The sequence below is a fragment of the Anguilla rostrata genome, chromosome 13 (genome assembly GCF_018555375.3).
Source record: "Anguilla rostrata isolate EN2019 chromosome 13, ASM1855537v3, whole genome shotgun sequence".
In the NCBI taxonomy this organism is placed as follows: domain Eukaryota; kingdom Metazoa; phylum Chordata; class Actinopteri; order Anguilliformes; family Anguillidae; genus Anguilla; species Anguilla rostrata.
Genome location: NC_057945.1, coordinates 24,786,459 through 24,813,111, shown reverse-complemented (window position 1 = coordinate 24,813,111; position 26,653 = coordinate 24,786,459). Strand labels below are relative to the sequence as shown.

General features: G+C 44.7%; 1 protein-coding gene across 2 annotated transcripts in view; it reads left to right on the top strand.

Annotated features, from left to right (window-relative positions):
- The window catches only part of sema3fb (sema domain, immunoglobulin domain (Ig), short basic domain, secreted, (semaphorin) 3Fb), a 77,854-nt gene extending 53,888 nt beyond the window's left edge, over positions 1-23,966 (top strand). Inside the window, exons 6-19 of one of the 2 annotated variants that reach the window (XM_064306302.1) lie at positions 2,123-2,212; positions 4,433-4,526; positions 6,363-6,482; positions 7,014-7,153; positions 8,426-8,540; positions 13,758-13,827; positions 14,591-14,735; positions 16,086-16,308; positions 17,629-17,717; positions 17,842-17,883; positions 18,646-18,803; positions 19,023-19,090; positions 19,208-19,341; positions 20,720-23,966. In XM_064306302.1, the coding sequence (XP_064162372.1) occupies positions 2,123-2,212; positions 4,433-4,526; positions 6,363-6,482; positions 7,014-7,153; positions 8,426-8,540; positions 13,758-13,827; positions 14,591-14,735; positions 16,086-16,308; positions 17,629-17,717; positions 17,842-17,883; positions 18,646-18,803; positions 19,023-19,090; positions 19,208-19,341; positions 20,720-21,163 (1,932 nt within the window). In that variant the 3' untranslated portion in view covers positions 21,164-23,966. The remainder of the gene's footprint in view (positions 1-2,122; positions 2,213-4,432; positions 4,527-6,362; positions 6,483-7,013; positions 7,154-8,425; positions 8,541-13,757; positions 13,828-14,590; positions 14,736-16,085; positions 16,309-17,628; positions 17,718-17,841; positions 17,884-18,645; positions 18,804-19,022; positions 19,091-19,207; positions 19,342-20,719) is intronic. The other variant, XM_064306303.1, reaches the window with a different exon arrangement.
- Positions 23,967-26,653: the final 2,687 nt, after the last annotated feature.

Below are 26,653 nucleotides of genomic sequence, written 5' to 3'. Positions count from 1 at the left end.
ATGTGAAATGTCCCACTGCAGAAGTGGTGCCAGTTTCATGTCTGAGAGGCTCTGAAAGACTATAATGAATGAGTCTCCCTTCCATCGTCAAGCTTGTACCCCCACACCCCCAAACCGCCACATCTCCACCCCCTCTGCTGGCTGCCATCAGAGCCCCAGCAGCTGTTGTCCCCAGCGCACCGTTATTCCGCTACATGTTTAGTCTTATGGTTTAATTGGGAGGCTTGAATTTCCTCCTCCAGGCCGGGCAATACAATTTTGGTGCATTTTCTTCTTATTTTTGGACATCCCCACATTGCGACTTAGCCCCTCCATTGCCCCACTTCTTTAAATGCGGTTGTTTTTTTAATGACAGTCCGGGGGCTTTTGAAACAGGACTTAAATAAAAGTTGTTTGTTCAGAGTTTGCTTCCTCCAGGGCCTGGATTATGGTGCCAGAGGCCTTCTGGACACCACCCTGCCGATTCCTGTGCTTCCCACTAATCTGCCCTTAACCAAACACTGGGTTCTCATGCACGTCTGCTAGTGCCATCCCTAAAGCAACATGTCTGAAGCCCAGCCTGCTTGTTCTGCCCATCCCCTCTGTGCTGTGTAACTCCAATCCTCGAGTCAGGGTTCAGAGTTCACAAAACGTAAAAGAGTGTGTTCCATCATGGGAACAAGCTTTATAGAGGGCCAGAAGAAAGTCTCCTGTTTTGCATTAACACCATAAGTCTTTTCTCTTTCATATGAAATGGTCTGGGAAGGGTTCACCTTAAGTGCTCTTAGTTGTCCTGGAAACAAGCATCCTCTTAACTGTCCTGGAAACAAAGTCAAACATCGTGGAATTTTGCACCCTGAACACACTGCATTTCCAGGCAGGAAACCAGGTCTGAAGCTGCTGCTTATTGAGTTTTCACATCATCACACATAAGTCTGTGTCCACACACAAAAACATGCACACACACATGATTGCACATACAGTAAATCTTTGCACATTGTATGCACACATATGCATATCATCACTCACATGTACGCACACACTCACACCCATTCCAAGCTGCCTGTTTTGTCAGCATAGCTTCCTGTACACCAATAGATATCACTCATATCTTTGTTCCCTGTACTCTGGATAGTTTAACTGTATATCAGCAGGCTTTTAGCAGGCTCACTTTCCTACGTGGCAGCCAGTGAGGCTGTGTTGAGTAGAGGTGTTCACTGCAGATTTTTGGAATGAATCAGGGTGTTTTCAATTTGAATGTTCATGTGTTCCTTCCACTATTTTCCAGCGCAGTATCATAGTTTCATGGTATCTTTTCATTGTATTTCTCTACTACAAGGACCATCAATGTAAGGAAACACTGCCGATCTGTGTTTCCCTTGACAGAAGGAGTTCACTGCCCTTCATTTCTAGCTGCTTAATCCAGCATTTACTGTAAATGTCCAATTACTTTACCTGTTTTGTTATTGAAGGGAAGCTGCAAGGCTGTCCCAGTTTGGTGGAACTATAACTTTGAAAGTTTAGTTTGAAAGTTTTATGAAAACGTCTTTAAGTTGCCTCTTAGTAATGTCGGGGTGGAGTGAGTTTGAGCAGGTGAGTTATTCCAGAGCGTGGTGCCAGATACTTATCTTGTACATTTGGGGAACAAATTCAAGCCAAGCTGGAACTATGCTGTTAAAACAATGACAGGTGAACTAAATGGCAGCTCGAGTTAATAAAATATAAAACAATTGTCACAAGCATACACAAGATGATGGAGGCGAAAGGGTATAATCAATTTGTTCAGTTGTGAGTTAGTCTTCAGTCTCCATGTTCATGTTCCACAGGTTTTTGCTCTAACTTCCCAAGTGATCACATTAACTATTATCTCTGGATGTGCATTCATTTATTCAGTCTTCGTTCCTGAACTGTTGATATATTAGGCGGAGGTCTAACATTCTTGTATTCTGCTGTTGTGACAGAAGTGTCATGGTTGGCGTTTTCTCCCGGTGGGAGAGGGGTCGGCCAGTCACGGCCCTTGGCGGCTGGTGTCACGGTGGGCGGGCTCAGGGTCAGTCCCATGGCAAGTTTCCCATGCCGGGCCCAGTCATTGTGCATATGGAGGAGGTGATAACCCCCAGCGTGTGGTGTGTTCTGTTTTTAGGCCCCGTTGCACCTGCAGACGGCACCGTCCGGAGGGAGGGCCAGCAGAGCCGCGGACCTTGGCGACACGGCCGATCCAATGGGAGCGCAGGTGGGACGTGGGTATGGGTCAGGCGCCCATCGCAAGCCTGGGCGGGCCTGTCCGCTCCCGAGCCCCGCCCAGAATGGGCAGGGGTTCGGGGTGCTGAACCCACTGTGGGCCAGGGCCAGCACGCTCTCTCTCTGTGCGGGGGGGTGCATGCCTCTGCCACCTAACACCTCATTTTTTAAAGAAATTTATTTTCGCTCATTTTACGTTGACATTTCTGTCATCCTGGGAGGGGGCCCAGCAGCCCCCTGTAATGGGAATCTAGTGAAGTCGCCTGTTTATCTCAGCTAAGCATGCAGCTTCTCTAGTCCCTGTCCATTTTCTTCTTTCATTTTATGAATGTTCGTTTATTCTCTTCTCTTTTTCACTTTTGCATTTTTTGCCATCTTTATTTTTTGACCACCTTGGGCATCCTTTTGCACTCTCTCCTTCTGTTTCTCTCTCTCTACCATGGTTCTCTTCTTGCAGGAAGAAGGCTGTTTGAAAGCCATTGTAGAGGGAATGTTGCTTGCCCTCGGCATCCAGACTTCTGCATGTAGGCTGCTGCTGTTGTCAGAAATGTTCCAATTTTTCATGGCTGAGGGGTGTGGCATGGGCTGTCACTCAGAGCAGGTGTGAAGGGTCACCCTGAGTCAGTGAGGTTTACGGGGCAAACCTGGCCACCTGTCAGATTGCTCCACTCATCAAAGTGGTACAACTGTGCCATGTTGCTTATCTCTGCTCCGGCAGGCAATCTCCACTTGAGCCTTTTAGCCATGAAGCCGTTTGTGCTGCATGCTTTGTCATGGGGATGGGGGTGAGATAGTCTTGGCCTGTATTCAGTTTTGTGGCTGGTACTAGAAGTCGGGAGTACAGAGGCCTTCTCACATGCCTGAGAAGTGACTCAGGATGTGAGAGGCTCCTCTAAAAAACATGCATGTGAGCACTGCCACTCATACTCTGCTATCCCACCATCCCACCCACCCCCACCTCACCCAGCTCTCTCCCAACCAACCCTCAGGAATGCTCACTAACCACTCACTCTATCTCTCTCTCTCTCTGTCTCCCTTCCTCCCTCCCCACTCTCTCTCACTCTCTCTCTGTCTCCCTCCCCCCTTTCTCTCTCTTCCCCTCCCCCCCTCTCTCCCTCCCTCCCCCCTCTCTCTCACTCTCTCTCTCTCTCTTTCTCTCTTTCCCCCTCCCTCCCTCCCTCTCACATGCTCAGTTTGACCTGCTCCCACCACAGCTCTGTTGGTCCAAGGCAAACACCAGGCTTCATGTTCATCTGTTAAACCAATGGAAATAATAGACCCACGTAGCCCTGCATTACTTGGATGTTTGAGGTCTTCTGCCATTCTGGGCAGAAAAAGAAAAAGTAACCCCTTGTTGGCCTTCGTCTTCAGCGCAGTGTCCTGTTGTACATGCGCAATATGTTGTGTTTCCCCTGGAGGAACGTGGCAATTGAAAATTCATTGATGAAATACGTTTTTGGCAAATATAGTCGCATGACTTGCTTAATATTAGTTTATATTATTTGCTTGAATGTACATTGACATCTAGCATGCAAAGGGAGATGCGAACATCTTCAGTTTTTCATGTAAACACACTGCAGTTGATTTTAATTAAGGGTGTGGCTGAGTTAGAATTAGGCACTGAGAAAAGACAGCTGAAAGGACTCTGGCTAGCTGCTCTCCTTTGTGATGTGGGTGATGATAGAGTGAGACAGTGATGTCTCCCTTTCCATCTCCCCTCCTCCCTCTGAGATAATGGGAGATTTTTAGTTTCGAGTGGTTCTAGTTCACGGCGAGGCAGCGGGGAACATTATCACATAGCTGGTCCAAATACCTGCCAATCTACTGCAGGGTGGCGTTCTACGGACATCAGGCAATCAGGCCTCAGACCCATTCTTCAGCTCTTTGGTGGATTACATATGTCAGCAAATGAGGGCCATTGGTCAAGGGAGAAGTGGAGGATGTTTGGATGAAAGATAGTTTCGAATGAAACACTTCTGGTTTTTTTCCACATGTTTAACAAAGTCAGGACATCCTCAATGCAAAGGATTATGGGTGTTGAGGCACTCTCTTCATCTTGTGCCATCCATCAGGGTTTCTTCAACATGAGAAGGAAATAGAAGCATAGTGCACCCTCTTAATGCTCCCTGCAGAACAGGGATCATTGCTATAGCCCTAATGTGGTCAACAGCATTATTGATGGTAAGTCTCACATGCTGTTTCCCCTTTCCAGGAATACATATTCCACCTGGAGCCAGGCAGAGTGGATTCTGGGAAAGGGAAGTGCTCCTATGACCCCAAACTGAACAGCGTCTCTGCTTTGATCAGTAAGTACCACCTGCCTGAGTCACATGTTCCATTAAACTGAGAATGCAGAATTTAATCATGACAAGGTTCATTTTAGATCCCCATAGAGTTGGTAACAATTTAGCCAGACAGTATGGTTCTGTTGCCATCTCTTCAGTCTCTTATGGTCCAGGGATATTTCACAGCAGTATGAATGGGCAACCATCCCGTTAAAGCACTTAATTTCAACTGGGCTCAGGACAGACAGCTCGGCCACTCTTTTCCAAGACCTTTCCCACAGAACAAAATGGTGAGGAGTGTTTGTTACATTCCTTTATGGAATGATTGGTAATTCTGACTGCTTTTTCATCATATTTTATAATGTACTCACTCTAGGCCACATTCAAAAGATACATTCAAAAGATAAGAATAATTTATTTTTTCATTTTTGGATGGTTCAGTAGCACATTAGTGGAAAGCATCTGTTGTAGTGGAAATTAAAAATGCCAACTAAATTCTCTAGACATTCTTCTTCATCAAATAATAATAATAGCAGTGGTGGTTGTAGTTACTAATGTGAATCTGATGATATATATAATCTAGAAATAAATAATACAGTGTTGAAAACACTGACCTCTAAAAGCAGCTTTTCTCACAGTGGCCTCCTGGCATTCTGAGGGTGGTCCGTTTGCCCAAGATCAGACCGTGCAGCAGTTGCCACGGTTGTAAGTGGATCCTTGTATCTCATCGCTGCTGGATGACACAGACATCCCAGTGTAAACTGCCAGCTGTGCTTTCCCACATTAACACACACTTCCAGCTGACCCAGGCAGAATCAGAGGGTGATTTTCACACGGATTAACCTCCCCTCTGTGGTGGGATCAGTGCTGAGATGGGAGGGCCTGCACATGTATAGGGGGGGCACTGGAGCCCCTGTCCCAATAAGGATCACACATTCTACTTCCAAACCCAAAACCTCAATACCAGGACTCTGAGTGCTTCCTGTGTTTCTCTATCTCTTCCCAAAACTGATCTCACTGCTAGTGTTTAGAGAAAGGCTGGGGAATTCATATAAATCTCCCTTTAATCTTTACAGAGGCCCTGTCTTATTTATACATTCCTTTTCCAATCTCCACCACCTACCCCCCACCTCCTTATGCAAACATACACACCGCCACCGCTACCTCTATCTGCCAGCCTGTCCAGCTTTCGTGTGGCTGCCAGCTGCATGCTGGGACACCTGCTCCCACAGCCGGGCCCCTGACAGCTGCTGGAGGATCCCTGCCCTGTCTTCCCCACTGCTTAACAAGGCCTGGTCTCTGGGACACATCGTGTCCCCTCAGTGAGCCAAACGCTCCATGAACGCTTCCATCCAGCCAAGCACAGAGCACCACCTGTGCCTTTGGCCTTTGGGCCACCATGACCTTTGGGGTGGATCTGTTTGGGACGGGGTCTCTTCTCACATGTACTTTCAATGATGGCATGACTACTTTGGTCTGTACACGGGGGAGACTGTTTATCTCTCTGCAGTTACATTATTGTACCTCTCTACATTCTGTGTGTGTCCCTCTGGACTTCCTGTCTTTCTCTGTGTACTTCACTGTGTCATTGTACTTCATGTTTGTATCTCTGTCTCTCATTTCAATTCAGATCCAATAACTTTTTTGCTATAAAATATTTTGCACACTGACAAGGACTACAGCTAAAGAAAAATAAAGAAAATGACTTTTGAAATGGCACAAGTTAAAATCAATTTTATATACTTGAGAGGTACTGAATATCTTTTTTTACACACTCAGAAAATACTTGACTAAATATGAATAATGCAAAACTAATAGAAAATAAAAATTAAGAACCAAATTATGACTGTGTTACAGATGGTGAGCTGTATGCTGGGGTCTACATTGACTTCATGGGAACAGATTCTGCGATTTTCCGGACTCTAGGGAAGCAGACGGCAATGAGGACAGACCAGTATAACTCCAGATGGTTAAATGGTACCAGTTCACTTGTGTCTTATTTTTTCACTAGATTCTGGCATCTAACCAGCTCTCATATGCATTGTAATTAGTGCCACTTAAACTTTTCCTCTGTGAGTTTAGCATGGGGTGTCGCATGCTAGAATTTTCCATTTGGCACCAGTTTGGGTGCAAATTAACAAGCTGGGCCTTTCAGCCCTGTTTACTTCTATATTCCAGCTATGTTCATAAAGGATTTGTCATTGCCATGGGCAACACCTACTGGGTGCTGGCTTTTGTGCATCTAGTCATGTATTTGGTACTTCAGTCTACATGGAAACATAAATGGATGCAGAAATGTGCCTGTTTATTGAGTTTAGTAGATATAGGATACCTGATTGTGATCATGTTTTTTCATTGTGAAATAAGTGAATGTGTGTGTCTATAAATGATGAACATGAAACAGGTTTATCTTTGCAGTTAATAATTTTCTCATCCCCAAAACCCAGCTCCACTCTCACCGGTATTTTCTAATTTCTCACTCTCTCTCTTTCTCTCTCTCTCCTGCAGACCCCTCATTTGTCCACGTGCACCTCATTCCTGATAGTGCTGAGAGGAACGATGACAAGCTCTACTTCTTCTTCCGGGAGAAGTCTTCAGAGATGGGCCAGAGCCCCATAGCCCAGTCTCGTATCGGCCGGATCTGCCTGGTTAGTGATACAACTGGTCAACCAACCAGGCTGCCTGACAGCCAATAGGCAACAGGTCCTGAATACTGGTCCAGAGTACAAACAGTGTGAAATAATGTTAAATGGACAGGAAGTACTTTCTGGTATGCTTGGTTGTGGAGCCATAGTTTGTTTAACACCAGTGTGCTGGAATCTGCAAGCAAACAGTTAATTCATAGAAGAAGGTACTTGGACTGCCCCCTCCCCAGTGTGACCCTGCCGCCCTTTGACCCTGTCCCGGATCGGAAACCCAGACCATACTGGAGCTGAAAGCACTGGGCGGCAGTCCAAAGCAAGCCCCCCCTGACCTGCACCTCGAAGGGGAGGGGTGTTGATTCACCAAAATGTCCTGATGAAGCGCTGCCCCCATTCCCCGCTGAAATACAAATGAATGGATCAGGAAAAACAACAAATGAAAGGAGGGTGATTTATGCCTGTGGATAAAGAGATAGACTGCAGTTAATCTCACCAGGTCCAGTTTACACTGCACAGTCCCCCTGTCCTCCCCGGCCTCTTCCCTCCCTTCGGGTTAACTGGGTGTGGGTCAGCCTGTGACCCATATAATAACCCCATCATTTCTGTTTTTGTCGCAGTCGGCATGTCAGGGTCTGGGCTACAGAGATGCTCCCTGTCCCTAGCTTGCCTGAAGCAGCAAATCCTACTTTTACATTCATGCCGTTGACTAGCTCAGCTCACTGAAAAGATAGATTGTTCAAAACCTGTCGTATTTTATGCACGGTAGATATTTAAATAAAAATACATTACTGTCAAGCACATATATTATGTTAAATACAGAATTTTTCACAAAGTATGATTTAAAATACCGGGGCGTTAACAAATCTGCGGACATTTATATAATATAATAGTATATAATGATATATATACAGTATCAAATATAGATAAATGCCTCTCCTGTGTTCTCCCATTTTCTAATGTCCTTCGCAGCAAGTTTCCTGGTCATAGTTAAATATGTCTCAGAGAAAGTGGGGAGTGGGGCCATAAATCCTCTTTAGAGGGGTTTTGATCACCCCGGCAGATAGCGTTGGAGTGTGGCCAGTAGCGGCGGCAGATGGGATAGGCTCAGTGTGTTCCGCATCTCGTCTCTCCGAAGCTGAGCTGACATTTTGTGCCTGCTTCAGTGTCTTTTCCCACCGCCGTGTGTTTGACATGAGAACAGAGTGTAGCGCAAACGTCAGTGCGTGTGCGTGCGTGCACGCGTGTGGTTCTGAACGGCCTCTCTCCTCTCCCTGACAGAATGACGACGGTGGTCACTGCTGTCTGGTGAACAAGTGGAGCACCTTCCTGAAGGCCCGGCTCATCTGCTCCGTCCCGGGGGCTGACGGGATCGAGACGCACTTCGACGAACTCCGTGAGTGTCATTCCATGCTCTCGACAGAGCATTAGAGTATTGTCCTCTTACAGTCTGCAGTCAAAACTGTGCTATGTACGACAGAAGAAAAACCTATACTAGAATGGTGGGGTTTAATGTGATCACAGATACAATGGCTGAGGATGTCATGTAGTCCCACACTGTCAGACTAGATCTCTGCTACACTCCATTCTGACTCCTTTGCTATTCCTGCTGAAACATTACATTACATTATTTATTCTTAGCCGACAACCTTGTGTGTAAAGTTCACATTTTTTGTGTACTATCTATTTTTTATGGATGGATGGAGTTAGGAATTCAAGTCAACTACCTTACTCAAGGGTACAACTGCAGTGATTTAAACCTGTAACCTCTGGTACAATCCCAGTCCCCTGGCCACTATACTGTACTGCTACCCAAAGTCAGCTAGATCAAGTACATCAACTTGCCTTGGCAGGAGAGTGTCACCCTTAGGTAACTTTATGGAAGTGCAGCTTGGGAACCATAGCAACCACTGCCCGGGTCATTTTGCATGGCATGCTTTCATGAGCCAAAAGGGCACTTATAACAAAGTTATAGAAAATAAGCATTTCCAAGGAAATTGTAGTTTTCTTTCTGTGTATCAACTTACATATATCTGCCCTTCCCTTCTGCAAAACATGTCTGTTAGTTGATGCGTGCAGGGCTAAGAGGTCAACTGGCTTTCAGTGAAAATAATTTGGTGTAATGGGAAATAATGCTCTAAATTGTGGGTCTCTTGGGCAGTGTTAAGTTCTGACTTCCCCACACCTACCTCGCCCCTCTGTTGTTCTACACCCCAGCCCTACGTCCCTCCCTCTTCCCCTCCTCTCTCCATCTCCCTCTCTGCTGTGTATAACTGAATGAGTGCATAAATGTGATTTCCAGCAGCAGTTCTGAAAGTAGTACGTTTATTTTGGCCGGCTGCCACTTGGAGATCAGCTGTAGAGTGAGTGAATGGGACAGATCGCTGATCAACAGGGGGGTCAAGTTTCTCTGCCCTGTCCTCTCTAAATACACCCCCTCCCCTTCTTGAAATTTACTGCCCCGGTACTACTGTGCGCTACTGCCCCCTGGGCACCTCCTTCGCTATTCTATTTTCTGTGTCTGCTTGTGAAATTACAGCTCATTGCAGAAATATTTATAATCAATACTTATTATCTATGTTTTATTTTTCATTAATACATATTCAGTTGTGCAAGTTTTTATTAGAAAAATATAACTTATGCAATTCCAGTTGGAAAATGCATAATTTGTGGACCCCAGTCATGGAGCCATGGCAAGGAGGAAGAAACAAATAGTTGCTTGTCCTCTTCTTTCAAGATGTCTGTCACAGAAGGCTTGTTTTCATGCTATAATACAGGATTTGTTGAAAAAATGTTCTTCACCGACTCTTGTCTCAAACAGATGGCGATTTTTATCAAGTTCATATCTGTCTTGCTGTCCTTGCCAAATCTTTGTGTACGACATTCTCCATACTGCAGTGGGGGACTTCCATTTTTCTATCACTGATTTTGAATTACAGAAGTGGTGAGGGAAGTGCAATGAGGAATATATGATGAACACATATATATATATAAGTAGACACAATGGCTTCTTGCAGTCATTTGCACAGGTTAGTTCTAAACTGCTAATGTCTTTCATCTCTTCTTCCATTTCTTGCACCCAATTCTTTCATTTGTTTATTCAAGTTCATCTCCACATTTCATTTTTCCAACTGAACCGAAATGCTGACTCTGCAAAGATTGAGACTGTATCACACATTCCTGTGTTTAGGTGGTCATTGTTTAGTGCAGCCGCCTAAAGTGGCATTGAACTGTGGGTCTCCGGTCAGCTTGAAGCTGTCTGGACCTACTAGTACTCAACAAGAGTAAAACAGCACCGTGTCAGTTCATTGGCTGAAGAGTCAGACCACAGGAGACTGGCGCTCCAGAGCATGAGCAGGTGGTTTTAGCTTGCCGTAATAAAAATGTCAGCGTTTTCCCCTGGTTTTAATTGGGCCTTCGTTTACCCTGGCGGAGTTGGCGGTTTCGTGACGCGATGCTTTGGAAAGCTGGAGCACATTTGCGAATGTGGCTTGCTCTCAGCGCCCTAATAAAGCCGTAAAGCTGCAGTTTAGCGTGAGCTCTGGATGGCTGTTAATGACCGCCAGGCGGAGAGGTAAACCTGCCGCGCCAGGGCTGCCGCTCACCCGCACCTGGCAGCCGCGGGCGACCCCACTGCGTGTGAAAGCCTGCACTGTACCGGCTCTCACATCAGGCCTAACTTTAAAGAAATTAAAGCAGGAAAGCGGACTGACTGCATGGCCCTCGCCCATTAGAAAATGGGCAGCCATAAAATGCTTAGTTTTCACAGTGCACCAAAATAAGGGGGAAGGGAAGGGGGGGGTTCTTTTTTTTTGAGAAAAGTGATGAAACTTTAAGAATAACTGTAGAGTCCTTGCAGTAATATTATGTGCGTGTACCTTTGCGTAAGCATTGTTGGAAACCTGGGGAGTTTAAACAGTTGGAGAGTTTCAGTTCCACTACTCAAATAGCACAAAACTGGACTGTGGCAATATTGAAACAACAGGGGGCTCCATTTTGAAACAACAGGGGGCCCACTTCCAAAGCTGTGTTCAGCTCATTTCACCACAAATGATCCACTGTGATTCTTCTACAAAATTATATCCAGAAGAATAAATTAAGCACATGAAGGAAAATAAATGTGGTGATTGCTTGACTAGTTTATTTTACCAAGTGAGAACCACAGACAAAATTAGTAACACATGCTTCCCTTTTTCCATTGAGGCAAAGGATAAATGGCCAATGCAGGTCATTAAATGCATCTTTTTTTTCCATTTACAGGTCACTGCTGAGAGAGAGAGAGAGGGAGAGGGAAAGAGAGAGAGAGAGAGAGAGGGAGAAAGAGAGAGATTGGGGGCATGTTATGAGAGGATAGGATTCAGGCAGTGTCCCTGTCTCTGTCTGGACAGGCAGCAGTCAGAGGTACTCTAGCTCTTTCCGGAATCTACCAGGAGAAAGAAAGAGAGATGGATTGTGTACAGTTCCTGCAGAAATAAATTCTTTCTTCACAGGAAAGGAAAAATGTGCAGAGTGGGTTTTATTGCTGTGCAAAAGCTGGTGGTGGGGGGGTGGGTTCTGAGTCTGGCTTCTTTCAGTGAGCTTATTACCTTGCAAGTGTTGAGAGCCCCCAAATGCCAAATGATTCCTCACACTAGTCAGAGATTTATAATTATTTTTACTGTTATTTTGTCATATTGTTAGAGCTGTGGACTGCCTCACATGACCGAGAGTGAGAGTAACATAGGCCCTGTCTCTGGTTCTTGTAGTAGTGGTGGAGTAGTGAGTCTGGGCTGTGGGGTCATATTCTACCTGATAACACCAACAGTTCCCCTTTCTCTGTCTGTAGTGACCCATGACTGTTCCAGTGTTGTGGCCTCTGAGGGCCCAGCCCGAGTGGCTCTTACCAGCTGGCCGGGATGATAATTGAGGGTGGCAGAAAGGAGAGGGGGAGGTGGGATATTGGAAACACGTGCTGTCCGCCTACCCAGCTAGTTATCATTGGGTCTGAGCTGGATAGGATAATAACTAGAGGCAATCCCCTGAGACACACCGTGAGTGGCACACACACACACACACACACACACACAGTATTGACCACCCATCAAATACAAATGATGCCCCATCATTTTCCTCTGCTCCTTGTGAGCTGCCCAACCTTACACTGCCACCTCAGACATAATGAGTTTTTCCTGTTTACCAGAAATGAATCCCCCATAGATTCTAGACCTCTTCACCTGTCCGTGGGTATTTTCTTCTATGATAATTGCTTACTGTTGGAATATGAAGCTGCCTATGTCTGTACTTCTCAGCAGTATTCCAGGAAAATGCATCTCCAGTTTTTTAAAAAGGGAAACACTTGTTTTATTGTTTTATCTTCATCTGTGCACCACCACCTAAAACAGTTTGCATTTATGTGGCAGATGAGTTAGTTTCTTGGTGCTGTACTTGCTTGAAACATTTTAGAATGTTTTTTAAATCAGGGATGGGCTGTGATTTGTTCTTGCACAGGCTTGCAGAAGCTTACGGACTCCTTGTGCTCTCTGTCTGTCTCACATCACCTGTCAGGCATGCTGCGTTGAGCTTTTTAATTTCCTTCACTGTGGAGAATGGCATGCTGGAGATAAGACTTATATTACTCTGGAGGGTGGGGTGCAGGTTATGGGAGCCGTCAGGGTCTTTAGACGTGACCTTACCCACAGCAGGTGGGAGGGTAATCAGCATCCAATCACACGGCTCCTGGGACTCACTGGGCTGCCGCTGACATCACCACAGGTCATCCTGTGTCCCTCCCATGGAGGCCATAACCATGCCTATAATTGACTATAACCCAAGATACAGGAGCCCTTCCACATCCTCCTGCCGCCCAAACGGGCACGTCATTGTCGGGCTTTTTCCGAGAATTCAGGAAATCGAAAGGCCCTGTCCGTCACGCCTTGAATAACAGGCCACTCCTGGTGACCCTGCGACAGCATTATCTCCATCCAGCCGACGCCCACACACCCACCCACAAGCTTGCTCTGCAGCCGTCAGCTTAGATTGTCACTGATAGGGCACAGCCCTGAAACTTCCTGTGACATCATGCTTGTACTTACCAGGGAATCAGGCGGATATCATTTCCTCCATTTTTTTTCCCGGAAGCACGCACAATGACTGTTGAGGTTGCATGGCAGGATGGCAGGTGTGGTAGCTGATGAGCTCTGTTTTTCTCTATTACGTACTTGCAGCCTTGGCCTTCGCCCTGCCCTGATGCGTCCTGCTCTCCTACTGTCCTCCTGTCTGAGAGCAGGATGCCGGGGTCCAATAGGGACAGTGTGGGAGGAGGGGACCCCCCCCCCCCTTACTCTCTCCCTACAACCTCTTTGCGTCTCACTGCCCTCACTCCCTCACCTCTGTCTCGAGGTGCAGCCCCTGACTTCCTGTCTTCATTCAGTCTGGACATTTCCATCCACAGAAGCAAGCCCCACCCACCCCCAAGACTGACAGCTGTACAGACAGTGGGACATTCAGTTCAGAGAGAAACCATTTTTGCTGTGGTTGGCCTCTGGACACGCCTTCACTCTGAGTTGGGCCAGCAGTGTGAAGCCACTCATCAGAGTGCAGAGAGCACTAAACTGCCTTTCTCTCTGTGCTTCAGGGGACGTGTACATTCAGCAGACTCAGGACACAAAGAATCCCGTCATCTATGGGGTCTTCTCTGTGTCAGGGTGAGTAACTGTGGTATTTAATGCCTATTTTACCTTATCTACACTGTACCTTGTATCTCTTACATGTATTATTATTAATAGTATTATTAGTATTATCTGTGATTAAACTCTGTATTGGAAGGGGGCTTTGCGGAAGACCCATGCAGCATAGGATGTGCCCTGTACTGCGCACACTACAAAGAGTCAAACAGGAAGCCTTTAACCTCACATGGGAGGCCTGCTTCCTGTAAAGCACTGAATTGGTTTCCGCGTAGGAACTTTTGGATAACAAGCCATCAGTCAACACTTACACTAACTGCCCCCAGAACCGTCAGAATGCATCAAAGAGAACTCACAGCTGCCACTTCTGCTGTGGGAACTGCGTCTGACTGTCTGCACATAGAAAATGATTTCTGCAGTTCAAACGCTTGTGTGGTCCTGTCCTTCTTCCAGCTAGGATCAGTCACATTACTGACTCCATTCTCATTGGTCAAAACCAAGCCTGGGAACCACAATCACTTAAGGCCATGGTACCACTAATACCGTATGCTAAACACACCAACGTCACAATCAGCTAAACTGTCAACCATACAATCTGGGCTTTATGCACTCTTGTTACTATGGACCCAGCAAATTTCCTCCCTATTATGCGCACACGCACACACACACACAGACACATATGCACATACACACATACACAGAGACACACACAGACACACACACACACATATATATAGACACACACACACACACACTGACTGTGTCTCCTTTCTCCCTCTTTCAGGTCTGTGTTCAAGGGTTCTGCGGTGTGTGTATACTCCATGGCTGACATCCGCATGGTGTTCAACGGGCCGTTCGCTCATAAAGAGGGACCCAACTACCAGTGGGTGGCCTACACAGGGAAGATCCCATACCCTCGACCCGGAACGGTGAGCGGCGCTACCATCCTCTCCACCCACCACCCCCCACCCCCCAACACCGCCGCCTCCTCATACCTCACATCGTACTCTACAGCTCAGTCAACTCTCTGTCCATTAATCACTGGGGGAAAAAATCTTTTATTGTAAAAACACCAGAAACAGTCTTCATCACAGGGAGCTGACAATTGATTTGTTTTCACTTCTGTCTCCAGAGGGTGAAGACAGTGTTGGGGCGTTACCTGAGCCCAGCTGATAATTCCAAGTCAAGCAGCTGGCATAATAGACATAAAAAATGGGCTGCTGCTTTCACCAGACACCATCTGTCTGTCTAACAAGTAAATAAACCCCCTCATACAGATCCCCACCCCCAACAAAATTTTGCTGGTGTGCTGACATACTGGTACATTTCTGTATGTGGGCTGCTTAATCGAGTCTCTCAATGTGTGCACTGAACATGCAATCCAAAACATCTGCTCTTTGAAGCTGTAATTTGAATAACGAGCATGCCTCTGGCTGTTGGGGTAAACAGGTATCTGATATGTTTTGAGGAGTGAAAGCCGTAAGTAACAAAATGGGAATTTAGCGTACTGTGGGCCCATAACTTTAAGCCATGTTCATGTTAGAAGCAGCCCCACCCCCCCATCAGAGTGACAGATATCTCAGAAATCCCTGCCCTCAATGAGAGGGCTCAATCCCTTAGAGAAGGGATCACCAAACTTTTTAAATTTGTTTTTTTATCTCAAGGCTCAATAAATTCACCACTCTGTGGCTGAGGACAGAAACCACAACAGACTGGTTAACTTTTTGGCACCTTTATGCAACACCAATTACCCCAGCTGCAATGCAGTGCCTTTTACATCGAAACATGTCTACGTTCTGATGCAGTTGAAGCATGGGTCTAATAATGCATGCTCCTAATACAAATATTTAATAATTATAACGATTACAGCATTATCAATTTATAAATCACAGTGGCTGGGATTCAATCAGAATGTGTCCTTCACTTGGTCTAACAGTTTAAAACAAAGATACGTTTTTTTTCTTTGCAGACAATTTGGAAAATTCAGTGATAATAAAAACTAATGCACCAAAATGAGTTTGTGAAGAAAAAGTCTAACGCTTGCATTTACTCGTAAAATCAAAGTTAAGGACAAACATCGATTGAATTCAGGCTAATACTTTCATAAAAAAAGGAAAATGAATTAATTAAACAGTTTATTCTTAAAAGAGAAGATATCTTTTCTATTCTGTTGAGGACCCCTTAGGATGGTTTCCCACATTGGGATGAAACCCTGTTGCTTCTGAGGCTGTGGCTGTCAGTGGCATAGGTCAGCCTCCTCAAATCCTTCTAACCTACAGTGCCCAGGAGGGACCTTCACCCCAAACATGAAATCCACCAAGGACTACCCTGACGAGGTCATCAACTTCATGCGCAACCACCCAGCCATGTACAATGCCGTGTACCCAGTGCACAAGCGCCCCCTAGTGGTGAGGACCAACGTGGACTACGAGTTCACCACCATTACCGTTGACCAGGTTACAGCAGCAGATGGAAACTACGAGGTGCTGTTCCTGGGGACCGGTGAGTCACCACTCTACACTCCCACACCCTACTACCATCATTATCTTTGTTTTTCTCTCTTCCATGTAGGTAGTCCAGTAAACCAAAATGGACTATCTGCACTGAATAGCAAATGCCAAGACACCCCTACACAGAATATTGTTGATGTTAATCTCTTGGGACATAAGGGGAAGTTGTTACTGCTGGGATGCTTAGAAATTGACTGGGGGGAGGGCAGCTATTGCCTGTCACACAATTCTATACAATATAACCAGAACAGTACAGTATTTTACAGTATATTTGTTTGCAGTAAGGGGTGGTGGAAAAGAAAACACCAAAAAAAGCTCTCTCTAACAACTGCTGTTTGTGGTGATGCCAGCGCCCTCAGTTGGGTACAGTACACCCCTGCAGACCTGGAACATTGGCTATCTCTAATTATAACCATGGGTGGCTGGCCGTCTCTTCATTAGCATCCATAATCTTCCCTGTCCTCTTAGTGCTGACTAGGGTCTTTATGCTAAATCTGAGCCAGACCGTGATGTAGATGTTAACTGCATGTTATCAAACTGTGACCATCCATGTGCCACAATCACAGTGAACTGCAGTGGGTTTCTGTTAAAGCTAAACAGATCAATGGCCAATACCTTTTTTTGTTCAGCCAAAGTGGCTTTACCAGACAGAGTTGGTCTCCATCTTGAGCCTGCAATAGGATTGAACTCTAAATGTACAGTGTCTGGTTTTTTGACAGGAGCAGAGAATTTGATCCTTTTAGTTCAAAATGAATGGTTGCCCCAAAACCTGAAGGCTTTAGCTTGCATCATCTTCCCATTGTAAAAGCTTTGGATCCTGCGCCTTTAGGGCACTATAGGCTGCTGGGATAGGATCCATCACCTTAATCCTCCTACTGTTGCTGCCAAATATCTCTCTGTGAACCTTTAAGGGGAATGACATCACTCCCCCAGAATGCAGCATCACTGCATTCGCTCTCTGCTCTCCTTGTTTTCCAGCCTTTCATGTTCCCCCCACCAACCTGATGCACTAATGGATTTTATAGGGCTCGAAGTCCGGCATGAATGTACAGTAGAGCCGTGGACTGTTCCTTCCCTTTCAGCGTCTGCAATGTAAATGTACAGTGTGCATCTTTAGGTTTGGGTCTTTGTTGAGCCTGTCACTATTATAGATCAAAGATGTGAACACACCCTGGAGTGCTGCAGGGGACACACCAACATGGCAGGCTTTAATGGCGTGGCCGTTTGGAATCTGTGGTGCTCCATAGAGGCAGCAGGCTGGGAAAATGGCTGAAAAATATGAGATGGGTTATGGTCCCCTTGTGTTTTCCAGATCGAGGGACTGTTCAAAAGGTGATCGTCCTGCCCAGAGATGACCTGCAGACTGAGGAGCTGGTGCTTGAGGAGGTTGAGGTGTTCAAGGTGAGTGCATCTGCACCAGTGTAGAACACAGCGCCAGTGTTCATCAGACTTCAGCAGTTAAGGGAATATTGGAGGATGAGATTATGCAGTGAACGCTGATTGATTTATTCTTTTTGAATTCCAGGTTCCGACTCCTATTACAACAATGAAAATTTCATCCAAAAGGGTAAGTGCCTGCTTTTACTTTCAAAACTGCATTCATTAAACAAACAGCAGTGTTGCAGTATCTGCTGACTATTGCGTCTCATAACACCTGCAACACAGTTTATTTTCAAAACACATTTGACTAAATGAGAAATCATGGGAGGAAAACATGTATTTTCTTTGATTCAAATGCCAAGAGCTATATATGAAATTGCCGCACAATTATTGCTTCCCCCATAATTCACATTATGGCTCCATTCCGGGAAGGACAATGAAGATTGAATGGAAAAAGGCTTGAAAGTATATTTCATGATTGTCTTTCACTGTAATTATGTTGTTGGCTTCAGATTTATGGATGACATTGCATAGACCTGTTGTCTGCCTGGCTTTTAGATTTCAAAACAGCTTATTATAAAGCTGAATTAACCAACAGAAGGAGAAAAAATAAACGAGGAAGGTAAAGCATAAGTACAAGGCTCTTTCCAGCAAACACACAACATTCTCACAACATGAATGCAACATTATTTCATTGCTTTAATTATTCAGAATAATGTGTACGTTTTTAGTGTCTCCTTCCTCTCTGTGATTGATTATTAAAACACATAGCATTCTCGCGATGCTTCTGAATAATTAAAGCAATCAAACAGTGCTGCATTTCACCTCCTCTCATTGGGTGAAATTGGCTCCCCACATTTTCATTGGCTGAAACAGGCTCCTCCTTCCTTTAATTGGCTGAAACATAGCTGTCCAGTCTCTGAAGTCTGTGCCCTGTCTCTCTCCACAGCAACAGCTGTACGTGGGCTCGGCGGTGGGCGTGACCCACCTGGCCCTGCACCGCTGTGACGTGTACGGCGAGGCCTGCGCAGACTGCTGCCTCGCCCGCGACCCCTACTGCGCCTGGGACGGCAAGTCCTGCTCTCGCTACTCTGCTTCTCAGAAGAGGTGAGCTGTGTGTGTGTGTGTGTGTGTGTACATGTGTGTGCGTGTGTGTGTGCATGTGCGTGTGTGTGTGCATGTGTGTGTGTGTGCATGTATGTGTCTGTGCGTGTGTGTGTGTGTATGCGTGTGTGTGTGGGCGTGTGTATATGTGATGAATGACTTAAAGATCTTCTTTTTTTTCCAAATATTCTGCTTGTTCACATTTTTATTCAACCCTTTCAGGCGTAGCCGGAGACAGGATGTGAAGTATGGCAACCCAATTCGGCAGTGCAGGGGCTACAATTCTAACGGTGAGCCCAGGCTAAGAACTCGAAATAAACACCTTTTTCACAGTATCTATATCTTTACTGTTGTACCAAAAATTAGAAACTATTGTCATGGTTGCCATGGTGCTGTGTCTGCTGTAGCCAATAAGAACACGCTGGAGATGGTGCAGTATGGCGTGGAGGGCAGCAGTACCTTCCTGGAGTGCCAGGCCAGGTCTCCTCATGCTGCTATCAAGTGGCACCTGCAGAAGGACAACAGTGACAGAAAGAAAGAGGTGAGTGCTCACCTTTCTGTCATACTTAGCTCCTCCCACATGAGCCGTTCTCACCCGTGCAAGCTCCGCCCACCTGAGTGGCTTGTTCTGTTAGAGCACTGTCTCAGCGGGTGGACCAAAGAGTGAAAAGAAACAGCTGCTGTCTGCCGGCTCCCAATGTGGATGACATTGCAGAGATAAAACAGGCCTGCAAATACAGTTGGCTGACCTAAACGGGGAAGAGTCTGTGATCAAAATTGGTTTTAAAACCTCTGCTGAACATATGTGATCTTTCCTTTCTCAATCCTGTTTCCTCTGCTGTAATAGTGAGAGAATAACCATGCACACTATTAAAGGTTCTTGGCATAAGGTGCATAATCAACATGTCACATTGGTTGCCACTGCTATAATTGTCAGCATTTGTACAGGCAGTGGCATTTTTGGCAGAGAAGGTGAAATGGTTACAGGAAACGTCACTGCGAAAAAACAATGTTTCTGTTCACCACTTAATTTGTCTTTGAACTGCATAATGTCAGTGACATTTTAGGTCCTACTGTGCCAGTATGTTGCCAGAAATCTTAATTTGTACTGAATCACAGTTAGGTAAAGCATTCTAGGCTTGCATATTAAGTCTCATTCAGCAACCTATAGAGTGCATTATCAATGGAGGATCCAGTGATGAAGTGCAGGCATACAAGTCTTGACAGGGCATGTCTTGTTAGCCTCAGTGGCTCATTACTGTAGGAGGCTTTGGGAAGCCATGGCGTCCTCCTTTGTTGGTCAGCATTCCAATCGGCATTACTCACTTAGCTGCGCCCTTGCTTTGAACATCTGATTTAGAATATTATGTCATGGAAACAGCATGCGCGGGAATGCAATCAACTTAAACCACAACAAAAACCCTGACTGATATAGTCTCCACAACTCCAGCATCAGTCATATAAATGTGGGCTCATTCATGACATTGAATGCAGGGTGCAGGGAGAGGTGGGTCGTCAACTGGCAACTAGAAGAGAAAGCTTGCAGGGAGCTCCACCCTGGCGTGGGCTCTTGGTTGTAGTCATTGCACACAGTAGGCAGAGAGCATAGGGCATTTCCCCTCTTCCCACACCACCCACAGTGCTCTCAATAAACAGAAGAAATAGGTTTCCTGGGAGGGGTGTTTCAGGGACATGCAATTTGATATGTCACAATACAGCCCATTTTAACTGCTGAGCATGGACCCCGTTGACCAGAGCTGTCCTGTGCTGCACTTGCAATCTTGTATTATTTATGTGCTATATATTATATACAGTATATTCATATACTCTCTCTCTCTGTCTCTCTCTCGCTCTCACTCTCTCTGTCTCTCTCTCTTTATCTCTCACTCTCGCTTTCTCTCTGTCTCTCGCTCTCTCAGATGCGGTCGGACGGGCGTGTGCTGAGGACAGAGCAGGGTCTGCTGCTTCGCTCCCTGCAGTCCTCTGACTCGGGCCTGTACCAGTGCACGGCCACGGAGAAGAACTTCAAGCACACGCTGGTCAAGCTTCAGCTGGTCGTCCTCTCCAGCCGGGCCGTCAACAGCATCCTGATGGAGACGGGCGGGCCGGTGGCGGCGCCGCTCCAGTCCAGCCCGTGGACGCCCAGCGCGGGCCAGTACAAGGACCTTTTGAACATTCTGAGCCAGCCTGAAATGGGCCTCATCAACCAGTACTGCCAGGACTACTGGCATTACAGCAACGGCAGCCCGAAAGACCCCGCACTGGGGGCTGTGAAAGGGAAGGACCTCAAGGAGCTCAAGGAGCAGAAGAAACCACGAAACCGCAGGAATCACAATGAGGAAACTGGGACAAAGGAGACATGAGAGGACCCCACCACCCCTAATGACCCCCACCCACATACACATAAAATGAGAAAGACTCAAATCAGAGAAATAAAGAAAATGGAAAGAACAAATCTTCAGAACTACAAGCAAGAGACACAAAAGTGAAAAGCAACAACCACGTTCCTTTTAACAATAAGAAAATAAGATACACAGTATTTATTGTAGGTTGTACATAGTATCATTCTGTGGATTTCTTTGTACTTAAATAGAAAAAAGGCTCTTTGTGTATAGGTACCTTCTGGGCAAATATTATTGTTTATTATTATTGTTATTGTTATTATTAATTTTATTGTTGTTTTTTGAACAAAAATGTTTTCCATCTTTTAAAGTATCTTTTGACATCATTTCTGTTACATTGCAAGAGTATACTGAAGCGTACAGCGTTTGAAATGAACTAAAAGGGTTATTATAAACAGGGAACAGGGACTGGGTGAGGGGAGGGGAGGGGAAGGGAGTATGTCTGAGAGGATCTTATGGTTTTGACTGGAACCATGGCTGTGTTCCAAAATTCATACTTGCATACTACCTAGAGTGCATAGAATTTATTTTGTAGCTGACCAATCAAGTTTGTAGCTGACCAACCAATACTGTTCCAAAACTCAAGTACACAAGACTTGGTGCATATTCATAGAAATTCCTGAAGCACCATGCATTGAAGCATAATTTATTCTTTATTTTTGTTTCCAGAATTCCTTGCTGTTTAAGTAATGCAGTTTATTCAAATTCAGAAAATTCTAAGAAGAAAGCTGTGATTTTTACGCAATTGCTATTGAAGTGTTTCCTAAACATACTCAGTTAGAAATGCTATGAGGCATTGCTAACTTCTTTTGAAATATGTTGGTTCATGTATTCAGTATACATATACATACTGTACGTCAAGTTCAAAGTTATTCTGTGAACGTGTATTCTAAATTGAGCCAGTTTGTTTCCAAAATACACATTCGCATATTTTATGGATCACACTTTCCAGTATGTTAGGTAGCCCATACTGCAGGTATACAGCATGCAGGTATTTATTTGGAACACAGCTCATGTTGCTGAGTATGATATGCTTCCCATAACTCCCTTGGAGCAGTGACTTGTGACAACCAGGTATGCAGGGTCTCTAAACCAAATGGGTTACCAACAGTGGCCTCGCATGTGACATCAGTCCACACACATCACCATGTGTGTCTGTGTTATTATATACCAGTATCTCACACACAATACCAAACAATATTTCTAAGTGCTTCGCCAGTTTTGAGTTGTTTGCATCATAATTAATGTGTTCACCTGTGTCAGCACTGTTTTGTTGGTTTTCTTGGTCTTGACTGTTTCTTTATTTAGTTTCTTAAGGTTTCTGAGCACAATCTCTTCCAACCTGAATTGCGATGAACATGTTGCCACTGTGTATATATTCTACTTCTTAATATTGTACATGTGAGACCACAAAGGTTTTGAGTAGTGCATTGTTTCCTAGGCAACAATTGTTTGCAGATGTTGGGGATTTAAAAATAGTGTTTATGTAAATCATAATTACTTGTAAAACTCCAAAATATCAATGCATAGCTCATTAATCAAGTTGTCACAATAGGATCCCATTGCATAGTTTCACTTGATACTATTTTAATGAGAGATGTCATCGATGATGATTATGTAATAGAGAAAAATTCCTTCTTCCAGCTTCTACATAGAGTTCTGTCAGACAAAAGGAATAAGGTTTATGAAGATCTGAATTGGTGGTTCATATTGCCTCCGAGTACAATAGTGGTTACATTTTCAATATATGCACAGTGTGAGGAAATTTAGGTTGAAGAAATCTTCACATTTATACTTCTGTAGCAATGCAATTTAATAACATCTCATCCTGGAGGTACACAGCAACATAACAACGTCAGTGTTTTTGAGGGGTAGCAGAAGTTTGGAGTTCACATGGTATTACTTTGCCATAAAGTAAAATCAGATGTGTTTTTTTAAAGCAGGTAAAATATATACGTATAGTTTTAATGCATGTTAAAATAATTTACATATATACCGACAGTTTGCAAAGGGACAGATGCTTTGAGCTGGAGGGAAGATTTTGGCCTTCAGCACAGAGAAGCTCTGCAATAATTTCTAACATCTTCCTAACCAATGAATTTTTTTTTCTCTCGACAGAATAGGAAATTCCCATACCTCCATTGTGAACACTTTAGCTCAGCCTGGGAAAGAAAAACAAAAAACGTGTAAATACACAACGGAAAATTACAGCAGTGTGTTACACATGCCAACATATGGGGAAGCTTATTTTTCATTGTGTGCATGAAATGTTTATGTACTGTATATAAATATGAAACTGAAAAGGCTATGTTGCTGTTTTTATTTTCCTCAGATAACAGGAAATGGTGAACTTTCTGTGTGTGAATAATAACACTATGCCTAAGGGGCAGACTCGAGGTGCTTAAGGAATGTGCTTTAGTGGAAGATGATGTACGTTGAAATATTGACACTTTTTTATACTCTTTTATTCAGTGTGGGACATCATTAGTTCCTGTCTTACCAAACTGCCCCTGTCTTCCTCCAGTTCATACAGGGAGCTACAACAGACGGTTGTACAATTTGTTGCTATTTTTAAGGCGCGTGTTTTTTATTTTATTTTTTTTTATTTTAATGGTTTATTTAGGAGGACTGTTAATTGCAGAAAAAGACTAAATGCACAGGTGACGTTATTGTAATGACTTTCTCTCTTTCATTGTTGATGTTGCTGACTAATAAATTAAAGCTCTATATTTTATAGAAATGGAGTGTACTATTTATATCTGAACAGCTTTTTTGTGACTTTTGTGATTGTGTGTGTGTGTGTGTGTGTGTGTGACAGAGAGAGATGCAGTTGACACAAAATTTGTGTGTCAACATTTATTTGTATTCGATCTGGAAAGCTCTTTCAATGAGGTAAGCTTTCTTTCACAGGAGCTTATTCATTTAAGGGTAGACATATTCTGATTTTAATTATCAATATAGTAAAATAGTGGATTAATAGGTAATGCAATTTCCATTAGGCATCTTATTCACTGAATTGTACATGACAAATGCTTAGTCATAAAAAACAGTATTCATCCCCAGTAGTTCAGTAGGTTATATGTGCTAACTTGGGCTAGTCAAGAGGAAAATAATTGTAATAAAGTGAAAAAAGACCACACAAATTTTTTTGTACTGTCTTTTACATTTTTAGCTGCTACCAATGTTTTGGCTCTTGCCTATCACAAGGATGTGGAATAAATTTAAATCCAAGAAGACCCAGGAAGGATTGCATATCTGCATATGGTCCTTTTTGTGTAAGTTGTGTATATAAGATACAATTTTGTAGACATGTGAATATACTAAATGCCAATACATTTTTTCATAGAAGGTGTAATTAACCAGTAAAATTTGTGAGTAATTCAGACTGAGCAATCAAACAGTTTTTCCCTTGCAGACAAGTAGACTCCTGGAAAAAATCAATAGAAACCCTGGTACTTGAGGACTTTTTAAATCTGTAAGAGTAGCTGCTTCCAATCTTTCAGACTTGCTGAAGAGCAACCCCCCCCCCCCACACACACACGCATACAAAATATACTGTACATATACTGTAGCCCCCTGCTAATTAGCACATATTGTTTACATGTTCAAATGCACAGTGACAGCAGCTACAACACCAGACATTTTCCACCAGAATTTAAAAAGACACTTTGAGTGGTGTTGTATATCTGCATTATTTTATATTACATTCATGGGGACCATTTACTGTAGTGATATTAAATGAAAACAGGTTTCATGGAAACACACAACACAACACTCCCCCCCCCCCCCATTTATTTAATTCATGTTAAGGAGCAGAATCAATCAACATGGAAAAAATGACCGGCATTGTAATTCTCTGAAGGCATGCTATCTGTTAAGACTGGTGCTATTTTGGTGTAGTCCACCCCCGCACTGGCACTACAATGGGAGGTCTAGGGGGTCTGTGAATCAAGACCAGCCTCAATGGCTGCTTTTGTCTCTGATGGTCTCTGCTGTGTCGGGCAGGGGGTCGTGGACAGGCGGGTGGGATAGGCTCTCATTACCCCCAGTGCCAGTGTGACCCGGGACGCCTGCGCACGGTCCCCCGTACCCCTCCGTCCTGCCCCGTGTCTCTGCTGTCCCTGCTCTTATCTGATGTAACCCAGGAAGAGATCACGGAACACAGACAGCGTGGGGGTGTCTGGGTCTCTTCAATAACCCCTAACCCCCCCCCCCCCCCTTTCAAGATAAAAGGAACAGACAACCAGGGCCTGTGTTCCTCCCCATAGATGAATGCAGTTTTACCCTCACTGTGGTCCAGCAGGCGCTGCCTCTCTTATCCCTCCAGCCAATCAGAAACCGGCCAAACAGTTCAGCTTTTCTATTATGTGATATTAGCGATGGTCATTAGTCATTGCCAGCATCTTGCTGGAAAGTATTTGTGACTGGGAAAGCATTCCTCTCATTCCCTGAAGGCTTGTGCTCACGTCCTCGTTGCAGATCACGCTGATGGGAAGGATGTGTCCCGCTGCGGCTTGTGAAGGGAAATTACGGAGAAGGCCACAACACACTCCCTAACCCCTGCCGCTCACACTGGAGCTGATGTTCTACGAGTGACATCACCATGTGCACAAAGGCCGCCTATCCTATCAGAATCTCCGATCAGGGACGGCGGTCATTAAGAAGCCGCCTCGACCAGCAAGCGCTCCCAATCTGTCTGTCTCCCTCCCACGCAGAGGCACGCACAGCAACATGCAAACACACAACAAAGGGTTCGGCAACACAAAGCCATTTGAGGAAAGCCAGGCTGGGGCAGGGTTTTGGCAAGTGCTGAGAATATGCCATTGTTCAGGACCAACAGGAGTGCCCTTGGAGTCCCCATCATTGAGGGACTACTGAGGTCACCACCCGCCCCCCCCCCCCAAGATTGTCTTATCTGATCTGAGTAGGACAGTGATGTCATAGCGCCTTTGTGTCCAGCAGTTGGCATGGCCGATAAGGAAGACCTTCACTGTGATTTTTCTGCACAGTTCATCTAGTTGATTTATTTCAGACACAATACATTGCACATGCAGGCTTTTCAAAGCAAGGTGAGCTAACAAGTGCGCTTGCCTGTGGATCTGCATGGCTTACACTCTCTGCTGCCGATCTTGTTTCAGACTTTGTTTTTTACAATATAAAAGTGCATCTGTTGAATGAAATGTTGATTTTTGGAAAACATTCTGATGTGGTCATCAAAGATGGATGTTCTCAGGTTTTGAGTGCATGATCTGAGTAGATCATAATGACTACAGAATCTAATAAAGTGTTGGGAAACTGTGAGGATCAGTTTGTAGCAGCTGACTCTCAACCCATATAGAAGTTCCTTGATTCCCCACCATACAACTCTCTGTACTGTAATCCCATCTCTATCTGTACCCCGCTCTGCTTTTACCTGCCTGAACACAGTTAGGAGGGTGGACTGTCTGTTTT